Source organism: Hypanus sabinus, chromosome 10, assembly GCF_030144855.1.
Source record: "Hypanus sabinus isolate sHypSab1 chromosome 10, sHypSab1.hap1, whole genome shotgun sequence".
In the NCBI taxonomy this organism is placed as follows: domain Eukaryota; kingdom Metazoa; phylum Chordata; class Chondrichthyes; order Myliobatiformes; family Dasyatidae; genus Hypanus; species Hypanus sabinus.
In genome coordinates, this window is record NC_082715.1 from 122,875,120 (window position 1) to 122,890,434 (window position 15,315).

A 15,315-nucleotide genomic window follows, 5' to 3' on the forward strand; every position below is an offset into this window, starting at 1 on the left:
TTACAGGGTTCTGAGGAAAGAGTGATTGATGAGGATGTGATTGCTCTACCTGGAATCAGTGGGGACTTAATGGACTGGATGTCCTCCTGTACTTAATGGCTCCACAAATTTTAATATATCAGATTTTCAGCAATGTGTAGAGCCTTTATTCACATCCAGGATGTTAACATCTCATCCTTAAACCAAAATGTTCTCAAGGAGTTGACAAGCTATATTTTTGAATTGCAATGGTCTAAACGATGAAATATCATTGCACCCTGGTAAATGTGATTAGTGTGGTTAAAGCATTACAGTATTGGTAATGATTTATTATTACCATAGGCACAGGGATACAGTGAAAGGTTTTGTTTTGCATGCAATCCAGACAGATCATTCCAAGCACAACTACAGTTGGCCCTCCTTATCCTCAAGGGATTGGTTCCGGGATCCCTCGCGGATACCAAAAAACACGGATGCTCAAGTCCCTTACTCAACCTGTGTCGATGCGGTGGATCTTAGGACCCAGTGGAACCCCAGTCTTTATTTAACTGTCTCAGTGAGGTGGACATTAGGACCCAGCGGCGAGCTCTGAATCCGCAGTGTTTCTGTTCACAGAAATAATTATGATCACGATCGAAAATAAAGTGGAAATAATAAAGCGATCAGAAAGAGGTGAAACGCCATTGGTCATTGAAAAAGCGTGAGGCTACAGTCAGTCAATGATCGGAACAATTTTAAAGGATAAAGTGAGAAAGGCCCTGCCCCGATGAAAGCTACAATTATTAGTAAGCAACGCAGTGGTTTAGTTATTGTGTTTTGGGTTTATGATCCTCCACATCAACCAGGCACGGTTGGAGAGTGCACTTGATAGCGGTCTGTCACTGGATGGAACTTGGGAATTTCCGTTCCTGAGCCCAGCACTGAAACATACGTTCTTAAGTGTTTTATATGCATAGAAAGGTAAAATATATACTATATACTAAGACAACCGCTTGACTAACTGACGCTAAATAATAACGGATGTACCTGTTCCGACTTACTTAGTAAGAGAATTTCCGATTTTTTTGATCCCGATCCGCAGTAACCTATGCACATCTTCTTGTATACTTTAAATCAACTCTATATTATAATACCGAATACAATGTAAGTGCTATGTAAAATAGTTGTTATACTGCATTGTTTAGGGAATAATGACAAGAAAAAAGAAGCCTGTACATGCTCAAACAACAGGTGCTGGAAGAGCACTTCCAGGTTTTCTCGATTTGCAGTTGGTTGAATTTGCGCGTGCGGAACTCGCAGATAAGGAGAGCCGACTGTGTATTGAGATAGAATAAATGGAAAGTAGTCTTGAATCTAGTCACAGAGAAAGTGCAGTGCAGGCAGGCAGATAAAGTACAAGGTAGATTGAGTAATCAAGAGTTCATCTTTATTGTACAAGAGCTCCGTTCAAGAGTCTTACGACAGTGGGATAGAAGCTGTACTGGTGCTACTCTGTCTTCTGCCCAGTGGAAGGGGCAGAGAAGAGAGAATGGCCTGGGTGGGAGGGGTTCTTGAGAATGCAGGCTGCTTTCCTGAGGTAGTGAGAAATGTAGGTGGAGTCGGTGGAGGGGGAGCTGGTTTCCATGGTGGATGCTGGCATTGCCTGTGGTGACTGACACTCAGGAAGAACAACAGATTTCCTTCCTTTCAGTACATGCGTGAACCAGACTGGTTAGAGTTGAGTAAGTGTCACTATTGAAACTAGGTTTTCATTCCAGAATGCTTGATTAATTAAGTTCTAAACACTGATGGGATTTGAAAATAATTTTAGATCTTTAGTCAATGTCTCTGAATTACTCGTTATGTTACAGGGTTGCTATGCTGTCATGACCTCAATTGACTCTTTGTTCATTGAGAGTAAAGTATGCTCTCTGTTGGTTAGCATTCCACAGTAATTCAAATTTCTTAGTCATCAGTTAATCCAAGGCAATCTTTGAAAACATGGCAGCTCAGATAGCATTCATAAAATCATATGTGTGATCTTTCAGTGTCATTATTTCAACTGACTCAGCAGACTCTTGGACCATTCGCTTCCAGTGAAGCACAGGCCATTGATGACCTCTCACCTCCATCGTCCAAAGTCGATGGTATGAGGAGTTCATCAATGTTTCTATAATCCATTGTATCCACTGTACAGGGGATTGGCCTACACAGCTTCACCAGAGCTCTGTTGGCCGACCTTACCTGTTTCCACCTCTCACGATGGGGACGTAGGGTTGGACTTTGAGAGGCCCAGGCCTGCTTCTGGAATAGACAAGCTGAAGCACGTTTTTAAAGGAACTTTCTACCCAGTTAAATTAGAAATACAGTGCTGGACAGAAAATTTGCTTGGCCTCATGCACGGGCAATTATCTGCTGAAGCTCTCAGGCCTCAATTATTTCAAAAAGATAAACTCTTGATCTCCCAGACTATCTTGTCAGTCCCTTTCACTTCATTTGTCTCCCTGCAATGAACTTTCTCTGTAACTGCATTTTTTCGTCATTGTTTTCTTTTTACCACCTTAGTATAATTATGCATGGAATAATCTGTCTGTCTGGTAGACAAAGCAAAAGCTTTTCACTGCATGTTGGTACTTATGACAATAATAAACCAAACCAATGCCAGTGATGACTTCATTTCCAACCTAATTTTCAATGTACTTGCATGGTCATTTTTAAACCATTACCATTGTCATTACTTCTCAATAAACTTTCATAAAAATAACATTAATAGGAAAAACAAAAGTGTTGGAAACATTTGGCAAGATTGATAGAAATACAAATGCAGAGTTTGTTGCCTTCTGCACACTGGTTGAATGCTCGGCTAGGTGCGATCCTTCATTGATTCTATTATGGTTATTAATCTATTATGGATTATTGAGTATGCCCGCAAGAGAATAAATCTCAGGGTTGTATGTGGTGGCATATATGTACTCCGATAATAAGTTTACTTCTAACTTTGAAAACCAGCATTTCAGGTTGATGTCCGTTCTTCAGAAGCATTGAAGCATCATTGACCCAAAACATAAACTGTGTTTCCCTCTCCACAGATGCTTCCTAACGTGCTCTGTGTTATATTTCATGCTTCCATATCTGGGTTTCAATTAGATATGATATTTGGTGGCCTGTGTGGCTCGATTACTATGTCGCAGTTGTTCTAAGTATTGTGGTTTAACAGTTACTCATGTCCAATTCTTTTCCTTCCTCCACCAGTCCACGAGCTCAGACCAGCAGATATTAAGGTGATCGCTGCCCTCGGAGATTCTATCACAGTAAGTTCACACAGTGCCATCTATTGTACAACTCAATCCAGTTCTGTTTATGATTAACTAATACCTTCTGTCTCGTACTCCAGGCAGGTAATGGGGCTGGAGCAAAGCCCAATGACCTCATTGGAGTTCTCACCCAGTTCCGAGGTCTTTCTTGGAGGCGAGTAACTGTTCTGCTGACCCTTTCTCTGTTTAGCTTTGTAATTATGACCCCACTATTCTTATATTTTCTTACAACACAGGACAAGGGCATTTGAGTCTTTGCCAACTCTCAGTGCATTCCCATCATCCCTCACATAATGCTTTCTCACATACTCATCAGCTCCACTCCCAAATTCCAGAATCTCCTATCCTTGGGGTGATTTGAAAGGCCCAATTAACCTCCCAGCCAGTACTTGCTTGGGGTGTGGAGGGAACTAGAGACAAAATCAATGCCCCCCTGCAATCTCCGCCCAAACACCACTGAAGGCCAGCATTGAATCCAGGTCATTGGAGTTGTTGAGTGACTGCAACGGCTGGTGTCAGCTCTGATTTTATTGTGGATCTTGGTGCCACACTATTGCCATTCATTCACCACTAAATCGCATGAATCACGCTGCCGATCTGAAGCCAGATCCCTGAGTCTTATTAGGATTCTCCAAGCTGAATTTTTTGTTTATTGGAGCTTCAGGTGTGTTTGTCCCACCACTGTCAATTACTTTTAAACCCACCCAAAACAGTTCCCAAGAGACACACCAAAGCCAAACAATTAGCATTAGGGCAAGGGCCCCTCTGGTTTCTCTTGTACCTTTCCACTTCCCACGACTCCACAGGCCTCTGAGCAGCCAGTGCATTATGTCTAACGTAGTGGAAAAACTGAACAGCAAGATCTAATCAACTCTGTGATCATTGCCAGATACTCACTTTTGGATGACCAAAGATATGGGCCAGGGAACTTTAGAGAATTCTTCCATTCTTCTTCAGTGTAGTATCACAGGATCGCCCATGTGTATTTAAGGGAGTCATAGATTCATAGCAGGGAGGAATACCCTTTAGCACAATTCATCCATGTCAGCAAGACATCTATCCAAGCTAGTATAATTTACCTGCCTTTAGCCCAACTTTGGTTCAGGATCTCATCCAGAAGGTCGCACCGCCAACAATGCTGACTGTCTGCCACGATCGTGCCTCCTGATGGGGCTCAGACCTGCCACTTTGTGCCTCAGAGGTGGGAACTATTGTCAACTGAGATGCCATTGTAAGACTGAACATGATTAGGAAGAGAAGAAACAGTGAGGATGGAAACTCCCTACTTACCAGTTCGGCTGTAGGCACAACTGTCAATGGTATTGTCTTAGAAACTGTCAGTGCTGGAGTTTAAGGGATCTCAGATGGTTGTGGGGAAATAGAGGGCCTGGGGTCATGGAGGGATATAAATAATGGCAAGGATATACTTACGTTCACGAGCAAGGAGTAAGGCCCATTGCTAGACTGGTAGGTCTCAATGTACAACCAGTAAGAAGGCAGAACATGTGACTTTTTTTACCCCAATGTCCAAGGGATTCAAGCAATTTTCCTCCACTAAGACTTGAATTTTATTGTATCTGGAAATAATGAGAAACATCTTCTGCCTTTCTGTTACACAGTATCGGAGGAGACAATAATATAACAACTGTCACCACTCTGACAAGTAAGTGAAGCACTTTCTACCCAGTTTACTTATTTATGGCCTTATTAACCAGGATACTTACCAATAGTTATACCATAGGACCATAAGACCATCGATGGACCGAATGGCCTACTTCTGCTCCTATATCTTATGGTCTTAAGACATTGGAGCAGAATTAGGTCATTCAGCTCATTGAGGCTGCTTTGCCATTCCAGCCTTATTGATTTATTATCCAAGCCAACCCCATTCTGCATTAAAAATACCCAATGACTTGGTCCCCACAACTGTCCATGGCAATGAATTCCACAGATTCACCACACTCTGGCTAAAGAAATTCCTCTTCATTGTTGTTGTGAAGAGATATCTTCCTTTTCTGAGGCTGTGTCCTCTAGTCCCAGACTCCCCCAATCTAGGAAATATCCTCTCCACATCCACTCTATCGAGGCCTTTCAATATTCCATAGGTTTCAGAGATCCCCCACTCATTCTTTTAAACTTCAACTAATACAGACCCAGAGCAATCAAGCACTCTTCATAGATTAACCCTTTATTCACAGAATCAACCTTGTGGCCCTTCACAAATGCCAGCACATCCTTTCTTTGATAAGGGGCTCATAACTGTTCACGATACTCGAAGTGTGGTCTGACCAATGCCTTATAAAGCCTCAGCATTATGTCCTGGTTTTTATATTCCAGTCCTCTCGAAATTAATACTAACATTACATTTGCCTTCCTTACCACTATCTCAACCTACAAATTAACCTTCAGGAAATCCTGTATGAGGACAACCAAGTCCCTTTGCACCTCTGAGTTTTGAGTTTGCTCCCTGTTTAAAAAATAGTCTATACCTTTATTCCTACCAAATTGCATTGCCATACACTCCCCTTCACATCTGCTACTTCTTTGCCTCCTCTCCTAACCTGTCCAAGTCCTTCTGTAGACTCCCTGCTTCCTCAATGCTACTTGCCAGTCCTATCATCAGCAGCCTTGGCCACAAAGCAATCAACTCTGTCATCCAAAACGCTGACATATATTGTGAAAAGAAGCATCCCAATCCTGACCACTGTGGAACACCACCAGTCACCGGTAGCCAACTAGACAAGGCTCCTTCAGTCCTACTCTTTGCCTCCTGCCAGTCAGCCAGACTTCTATTCCTGTCAGTATCCTTCCTGTAATACCAGGGGCTCTTACCTTGTTTAACCGCCTCATGTGTGGCACCTTGTCAAAGGCCTTCTGAAAATCTAAGATATCCCCTTAAGGAAGCCATGTTGATTGTGGCCTGTTTTATAATGTGTCTCCAAGTGCCCCAAAACGTTGTCTTTAATAATGGACTCCAACATCTTACCAACCACTAAAGTCAGGCTAACTGAATCAGAATAGAATCAGGATCAGAATCAGCTTTAAAATCATTGGCCTATATCATGAAATTTGTTGTTTTGTGGCAGCACTCCTTTGCAACAGAATATTATGATTTGCAATGAACATATTCAGTGTCATACTATAATAGCATTTACAATAAATTACTATTACAATATAAATTACAATAAGAATTATATATAAAAAAGAAAATTAAATTAAATAAGTAGTGTAAAAAGGGAGGGAAAAAACACTGAGGTAGTGTTCGTGGGTTCATTGTCCATTCAGAAATCTGATGGCAGAGGAGAAAAACTGTTCCTGAAATATTGAGCATGTGTCTTCAGGCTCCTGTACCACCCCCTTGATGGTAGCAATGAGAAGAGGGTATGTCCTGGACGCTGGGGAGTCCAGAGCTCGTGATGGAGCTGAGAACATCCTGCAGCTTTTTCCGATCACGTGCAGTGGCTGCACCATACCAAGCTGGGATGCAATCAGTTAGAAAGCTCTCCACGGTACCTCTGGAGAAACTTGTGAAAATCTTTGGTGTGATACCGATTCAACCAAAAGTCCTAGTGAAATATAGCCGCTGTCTTTGTAATTTCATTAATATGTTGGCCCAAGGTAGATCCTCAGATATGTTGACACCCAGGAACTTGAAACTGCTCTCTTTTTCCACTTCTGATCCCTTGATGAGGACCAATGTTCATCCCCTCGACTTTCCCTTCCTGAATTTCACAATCAATTCCTTGGTCTTACTGGCGTTGAGTGCAAGGAGGTTACTATAATACCTAGGCTGGCCTCTATCTTTCGTACCCTTCCTTTCTTAAAGAGTGGAGTGGCATTTGCAATTTTCCAATCCTTTGGAATCATTTCAGAATCTAGTGATTCTTGAAAGATCACTACTAATGCCTCCACAATCACTTAAGCTACCTCATTCAGAACCTGGGGTGTAGTCCATCTGGTCCAGGTGATTTATCTACTTTCAGACCTTTCAGTTTCCCAAGCCCCTTCTCCTTAGTAACAGCAACTGGACTGGCTTCTTGTCACTTCACCAGCTCTGCAAGTATAGCCCTGTGGCATTAGAATCTTCCTCGACTTCCTTGGACAAGGGCATGGATTTAGTTTCACTGGCGCAGTTTTGGAATTTTGCGAGTGTTTTCCATCTTGAAGACTGAAACAAAATACTTATTAAGTTCCTCTATCATTTCTTTGTCCCCCATTACTACCTCTACAGTGTCATTTCCAGTGGTCTGTTATCCACTCTCACCTCTCTTTAACTCTTTATATATCTGAAAAAAATTGCTATCCTCTTTGTTATTATTGGCTAGCTTACCATATTTTATCTTATTTTCCCCTTATGACTTTTTTAGTTGCCCTCTGTTATCTTTTAAAAAAGCTTCCTAATCCTCTAATTTCCCTTTTTTTGCTATATTATATACCCTCTCTTTTGCTTTTATGCTGACTTTGATTCCCTTGTCAGCCATGGTTGCCCCATCATCCCTTTAGAATACTTCTTCTTTGGGATGAATCTATCCAAGGTCTTCTGAATTACTCCCAGAAACTCCAACCACTGCTGTTCAGCCATCATCCCTGCTAGTGTCGCCTTTCAATCAACTTTAGCCAGTTCCTCTCTCATGCCCTTTGATCTACTGTAATCCTGATACATCTTACTGGGACCTCTCAGCCCATAAAGCTTCACTGGGGTAAGGGGGATCTTTCCCTCCTTTCCCTAATTGAGCCAGCTATAATGAGATGGGAGAACAGCTTCCATTTACTTGGTGCCAGGAACCATTGCTACTCCTAAATATAGGGACCTAGAAGTTCCTGGCTTTTAAGCCTGCCCTGAGGTTTCCATTGAATGGAGGGGCCTGCTAAAGTCCAGGAATGGGAGCAGAATGCCAAGCTGAGAACTCCACGACACAATTACATTATCCACCATCACCCTCCTGGAACAGTGGGAAGTGTGTCTGTGGGAGGTATCAGGTCAAGATTGTCATCATCAGCTCAAGTACGAGTGAGGTACAATGAAAAAATTACTTGCAGCAGCAGCTCAGGCACGTAGATACAGACAATATACAGAAAATAAATTAGACATAAATTATACAGTAGAATGAAAATGTGCAAAACAGACATTAGGTTAGGAGTCCATGAGCCCTTATTGTCCGAGAGAAGAGGCAGGTTGGTTAAGGACCTTTTGTCAGGTGGATGCTGGGTGCAGGCCCATCCCATTCTCTCATATACTTCAGTAAGCTCATCAGTGATAGGTCAGAACCCAGTCTCAGAGCTGTCATGAACGCAAGGCTTGTCTACACACCGCAATCTGACAGTTGCGACTTGTGGGGGGACCTTGGTTGCGGGGTTTTATCACTGTGAACTGAACAGTTTCCCACTATCTGGTTCTGAGGAGTAGCTGCCATCCCATGGGAAGTTTGTAAGGTGGTTAGACCTCTTCACTCTTCCCTAGCTGGGGTCTCTCCAGGCTGCTATATAAGGAGGATAACTTGTAACCTTTGACGACCTCAACCATTCAACGTCAGTGACAATATTCAAGTATCAGAACATTTGGAACTCCTGAATCTGGGCATGATAACTTTCACCTTTTCCCCATAAACATACTGATAATTGGTTTATCTACAGCTCAATCTGACCGCACTCCTCCGCCACATGGCCAAGTGCAACACCATCTGAGTCACATGGCCTTACAGAGTCACAGATCCATACAGTGCAAAAGCAAGCCCTTTGGCCTATCTGGTCCATGCCAGCTATCTCAGCTACTCCATTTGCCCGCATATGGGCCATATCCCTCTAAAGCTTTCTGGTCCACGTACCTGCCCAACTGTCTTTAAAAAGTTGTCATTGTATCTGCCTCAGCCACTTCCTCTGGCATCTCTTTCCACAAGTGTAACACCCTCTGTATAAACAAAAGGTTGCCCCTCAAGTTCCTTTTAAGTTTCCAACATACTGGTGATACTTGTGTCAGGCGCTGATATTAGCGACAATGTTTTATTGACCTTCTTGGTTAGCCGGTATTGAGAATCCACTGACTGCATTTTTAATTGGATTTCCTATTCAGACATTCTCCGAGAGTTTAACCCTTCCTTGGTTGGATATTCCACTGGTACTGGTCGTCAAGACACCCCACAGTCTTTCTTGAACCAGGCCGTTGCGGGATCTGTTTCTGGGTAAATATTTTCCCTCTGGATTCTTATCTGGTTATGTGGTCAGGTCATTGTCTTGCTATTAAATGGGGTGTCCTATTTTTAAACATGCAGGTGTTTAAACATGGAGCATCTTGACCTTACACTCCCAGGTTATTACATATTGTGTCTGGTTTGTAAACCCCCAGCTTATTACGTGGGCTTATTGATCTTTACACACCCAAGTTATTACATGGGCTGCTTGGTCCTTACACACCTGGTTTACACAAAGGAAACCTCCACAATGTGCTGTGCAATAATGACCCAGATAGACCATTCTGGTGATGTTGACTGAGCAATGAATATTGGACAAGAAGATGGGAGAACTACCCTGTCCATTGAAGCACGACCTGGAGAAGTTCCACTCATCACTTTGTCTCGGGATTGGCTAATAATTGTTTGCTGTCCGGAAGGAACTGGGAGAGCAAAGAGAGAGGTGGGAAAATTGTCAATGGTCTATGGATGGGGATCGATCTCCACTGACCCCACACTGATCTCCTGCGATTAAATTCTTATGACCACTTATCTCCTGTGATGGAGATTGCTGACACTTCCTCATAAGCTGGATGAGGAATAGTTTACCAATATGCACAATGCTGGTAGCTATTTTCCACTGATAGCACACATGTTTGTGAAGCTGGTGCTAAGAAATAAATTGAATCAGGAAGGAAATCTGCTTTAAAAATCTAATTCCCAATGTATTTAATCCCAACAGGTTCTGTTTAAATTGGAGCTTCCTAACCATGTCTTTTATTCCTACTCATTTCCTAGGGAGTTGATGGAACAGGTCAGGAAACTGTTGCAGCTGATGAAAAATAATTCGGTAATAAATTCCTTCATCTTTAATATTCCTCAGATTGTGCCTATTAATCACCATCCATTAATAGGTGGCAGCAGATTAAAGAGATCAGAGAACAGAGTAGTAATATTCCTGAGCTAGCAATTCAAAGCCCAGAACAAATTATTCAGCGAGCTCTGTTAAAAGACTCTCATTGAAGTTTGTGACTATAAGTTCAAACTAATTCATGAAAGTAGATCACGTCAGTAACGATAACCAGGAGAACTCAACTGATTTGGGGAAGTTTGTTCTTAGCTGACTTCTTAAAATTGGAATCACCTCAGCTTTATCAAGATGACCCAGGGACTGCTGAAGTTCAAGACAGTAATGGGAAGAGTCTGACAGTGGAAATTCACAGGCTAGTCTGTAAGATAATGGTCAAGCTCTGCAGAGGGTCACAGTAAGGAACAGGCATGCCAATGGTTTAGTGGATAGATGGGTACCATCTCTGGTTGGGCATCATCACCAGCCCACTGCTCTCATAGGCTATCCTCTAAGACTCCTAATTAGCTAATGATCAGCTGTATCTCATCGCCTTTCCTAGATCCAGTATTCTCATTTGTAGCTTAAAAATAAACAATGAAAATTAACATGAATTTTTTCTGATTAATTTTTCTAATGTGTGCCTAATAACTGTGACTTTTAATCCCTGGTCATTCTAGAGTAGATCAGCAGAGCTGGTTATAGGATCCACAACCAGACAATGGGAGGAATGGGTAGAAAGCCAGGTGCTGGGTGGAACCTAGAAGCTCCAGAGACCAGCATGGTGCTGGGACAGTAGGAGATGCAAAACACAACTGTTCGGCTGTCACCTGGGCTGTGGGGCACTGTTAATAATGTCCCTCTGATTATGTTTCAACAGAGAATCAATTTTCAGGAAGACTGGAAGATGATTACCCTGTTCGTCGGAGGGAATGATCTCTGTGACTATTGCTTGAATACTGTAAGTGATGTTATTAGTGTGGAAACGTCCTTCAATTTATTTTTATTTTTAGTTAGCGATACAGCACAGGTCATCGTGGCAGAAGTGACTGTAACTTTGTTCACAGTTAGTAGAGCCACTGTCTCACAGTGCCAGAGATCAGAGTGTAGTCCTGACCTCGGGCAACGCCTGTGTGAAGTTTGCATGTTCTCCTTGTGTTTCCTCCACGTGTTCAGGTTGCCTTCCACATCCCAAAGATGTGCAGTTTGTTAATGTCACAGGTCTGTAGGTGAGTGTAGAAACTGAGGAGGAATGTGGGGAGAATAAATGAGGTCACTGTAGAGTCACTGTAAATGAGTGGTTGCTGGATGGCACAGACTCGGTGGGACAAGGAGATTGCCTTGGTGCAGGGTATCTCTCTGTCACTCCCACCTAACCCTGGTGACCTCTCAACAGCTTCGTTATCAAGTATCTGCCTCCTTCAGCCTTAAAAACATTTAAAGACTTTGCTTCCATTAATCTTCAAGGAAGTGTCCCAAAGACTCCACAATTTTTTGAGGGGAAAAAATCTGCCTTATCTTTGGACTTTTCCTACACTTTTTTTGCTGCCTTGGTAAAGCAGCCAGCATAATTATTGACCCCACTCTCTCTTCTCCCCCACCCCCTATTGGGCAGAAGCTCTATGTCGCCGTCTGCGACCTTGAAGCCATCCGTACCGAGGGTGTCTGGTGTTGGTATCATGCCAAGTTTAAATCAATCCTGCCAAAGTTCTACCAACATGTCAGCTTTGCGACCAGAGGAGAGAATATATTAGACCTGGTCTATACCAATGTTTATGGAACCTACGAGGCTGCCGCCTGCTCTCACCTTGGATACTCAGACCTCGCAATCCGTTTTGCTAATCCCTGCATAGACTACTGGTTAAGTGAGTCAAATCAGTTTACAGGGAGACCAGGACCTGTCCAGAAGGTGCCGCCTCAGTGCTGCAAGACTGCTTTGAAAGCATAACCTGGAGCATACTCGGGGAGGTAGCTAACTATGATCACCGCATTAATATTGATGAATATGCAGGATCGGCGACAGCTTCATAGCAAAATGCCTTCAGGATTCTGTATCACTGCCAGGGCAAGTCAGAAACCATGGCGGAGGTTCCTGTACTGCTCAGGGATCAGGTCACTGCCTACAGTTCGGCGTCAGAATGTCTCTAGCATCAACAAGAGCCACACCCTCCCATGCAACCACAAAGCCATGCACTGAAAAATCACAGATACCTTTGTGACACTGGGGACACACAGGGTATACAGCAAGGCAGATTACCATGTTCTCCTAGGCACTGGTATAATTGAAGCAGGTGGTAGCTCCGACAGTCGAAGCAAGAGGTTAGAGATATCAGCAAACACTCCAGCCGGATGATTGGCACAGGTCTTTAGAACCTGGCAAGGTAACCCATCTGGACCAGACGCTTTCCGTGCATTCACCCTCCTGAAAGACGCTCTCACATTGGCTTCAGAAACTGAAGCCACGGGGTCATCGGGGGGCCGTTGGAGTTCGTGAAGATTACTCCATTCTTTGTCGGTCAAGGAGAGCACAGGAGGCATTCACCTCATCGGGGAGCAAAGCCATGTTGTCACCTGCGTCGCTTGGTTTCACTTTGTGGAATGTGACAGCATTCAAGCCCTGTCACAGCTGTCCAGCATCCTTCAGGGGTTTGTTCGGTCTGGAGTTACCACCTCACATGTGAGATGGCTCTCTGGCAATCGTACCTGGACCTCTTGGTGGCCAGATCTGACTACAACTCAGCAGGTTGTGGATATCATAGCTCATCAAAGGCTTCTGGTTGGAGAAGACTCGGAATGACTTTGTGGGGACACACTCATCTACGACTGTTTTTATAAAGTCTGTGACAACCGTGGTGAATTCATTCAGATCCAGGGAGGAGTCATTGACCATGGCCCTGTCCACCGAATTGAAGCAATCCCATGCCTCCTGCGACCACAGCTTTGTTCTCCTTGTCTCTGAAGCCTTGCTCTTTAGTCTCCGTCTGTTTGCAGACAGGAGGACAGCCAAGTGATCAAGTTTCCTGAAACGTGGACTACGCATGGAACAGTAGGCATTCCTAATCGTAGTCTAGCAGTGGTCAAGTGTGTGGTGAATCCTGGTGCTGCAAGTTACATGCTGATGTTAATTAGCAGTGATTTATTCAAACAAACCCCGACAATGATTTGAAAGGCATCAGGGTAGGCTGTTTCTTATTTGCTGATGGCAGCATTCAGTATCTTGAATATCTGATTAACATTAGTCTGGTGATTTGTAAACTACAGTCAGGATCATGGAGGAGAACTGTCTTGGTGAGTAGAATGGTCGGCACTTAATTGTTAGATGTTCCAGGTCAGGGGAACAAGAGTCCAATAAGGCTGCTGTGTCCAAGCACCACAAAGAGTCAGGTCTTACCAACGTATTCACCATTTCCAGGGTGAGCCATGTCTCTGTGAAACGCAGAACACAGCAATTCCTCATTTCTTTCTGATCAATCTTGCCTTTAGGTCCTCTGTTTGTTTTCCAACAACTGTACATTTGCTAACAAGGTGCTGGGCAGAGAGAGTTTTATTCACCAGCATTTCAGTATGGCTTGGAATTCTCTCCTCTTTTTTGGCCTCAATGACTGTCGTCCAGTAGCACTTATATCCACTGTGATGAAGTGCTTTGAGAGGTCAGTGATGCAGCATATCACCTCCTGCTTGAGAAGCGGCTTGGGTCTGCTCCAATTTGCCCACCATCACAACAGGTCAATAGCAGATGCCATTTCATTGGCTTTTCACTCAACCCCGGAATGTTCAGACAGCAAAAATGTATACATCAGGATGTTCCTCATCGATTATAGCTCGGCATTCAATACTATCATCCTCTCAAAACTAATCAATAACCTTCAAGACCTTGGCCTCAATACTTCCTTGTTCAACTGGATGCTCAACTTTCTTACTCGCAGATCTCAGTCAGTTTGGATTGGCAAAATCATCTCCTCTGCAAGCTCAAGCAGCATAGATGCACCACAGGCTCTGTGCTTAGCCCTCTGCTCTACTCACTTTATGCATATGATTATGAGGCTAAGCACAGCTCCAATGCCACACTTAAGTTTGCTTTTGACACCACTGTCATTGGCCGAATTAAAGGTATTGATAAGTCAGTATTTAGGAAGGTGACTGAAAATCTGGCCGAGTGGTGCCAAAACAGCATCTCACTCAATGTCAGCAAGACAAAGGAGCTGACTTCAGGAAAAGGAAACTGGAGGGCTACAAGCAGGTCCTCATCCGGAGATCGGAGGTGGAAAGGGTCAGCAACTTTATATTCCTCGGTGTTATAATTTCAGAGGATCTGTCCTGGGTCCAGCATTTAAGTGCAATTATGAAGAAGGCACAGCAGTGCCTCTACTTCCTTAGAAGTTTGCAAAGATTTGGCACGGCATCTAGAACTTTGACAAACTTCTATAGATGTGTAATCGAGAGTATATTGACCGGTTGCATCACGGCCTGGTATGCAAACACCAATGATCTTGATTGGACAAGCCTATAAAAAGTAGTGGCCCAGTCTATCAGAAGTGAAGCCAGCACCACCTCTGAGCACAGAGCGCTGTCGCAAAACGAAACAGCACCCATCGTCAAGGACCCTCACCATCCAGGCCATGTCCTCTTCTCGCTGCTGCCATCAGGAAGAAGATAAAGGGGCCTCGGGATCCACACCACCAGTTTCAGGAAGTTATTACCCATCAGCCATCAGGCTGTTGAACCAAAGGAGGTAACTTCTGTCAACTTCACTTGCCCCATCACTGAACTGTTTCCACAACCTATGACATGACTTTCACGGACTCTTCATCTGATGTTCTTGATATCTATCGCTTATTTATTATTATTTTATTTATGTTTGCACAGTCTTTTGCACATTGGTTGTTCTGTCCATCCTATCAGGTGCAGTCTTTCATGCGTTTCTTGTATTTACTGTGTATGCCCACAAGAAAATGAATCTCAGGGCTGTATATGGTGACACACAGATACTTTGATAACAAATTTACTTTGGATTTTGAACTTTGAGGGC

The 15,315-nt window shown here is 43.4% G+C and overlaps 1 protein-coding gene across 1 annotated transcript in view; it reads left to right on the top strand.

The window, feature by feature from the left end:
* LOC132400344 (phospholipase B1, membrane-associated-like) overlaps window positions 1–15,315 on the top strand; it is a 66,834-nt gene that overhangs the window by 40,025 nt on the left and 11,494 nt on the right. Inside the window, exons 16-21 of the mRNA XM_059981297.1 lie at window positions 3,211–3,269; window positions 3,353–3,426; window positions 4,892–4,935; window positions 9,343–9,451; window positions 10,238–10,289; window positions 11,167–11,247. Of these exons, the coding sequence (XP_059837280.1) occupies window positions 3,211–3,269; window positions 3,353–3,426; window positions 4,892–4,935; window positions 9,343–9,451; window positions 10,238–10,289; window positions 11,167–11,247 (419 nt within the window). The remainder of the gene's footprint in view (window positions 1–3,210; window positions 3,270–3,352; window positions 3,427–4,891; window positions 4,936–9,342; window positions 9,452–10,237; window positions 10,290–11,166; window positions 11,248–15,315) is intronic.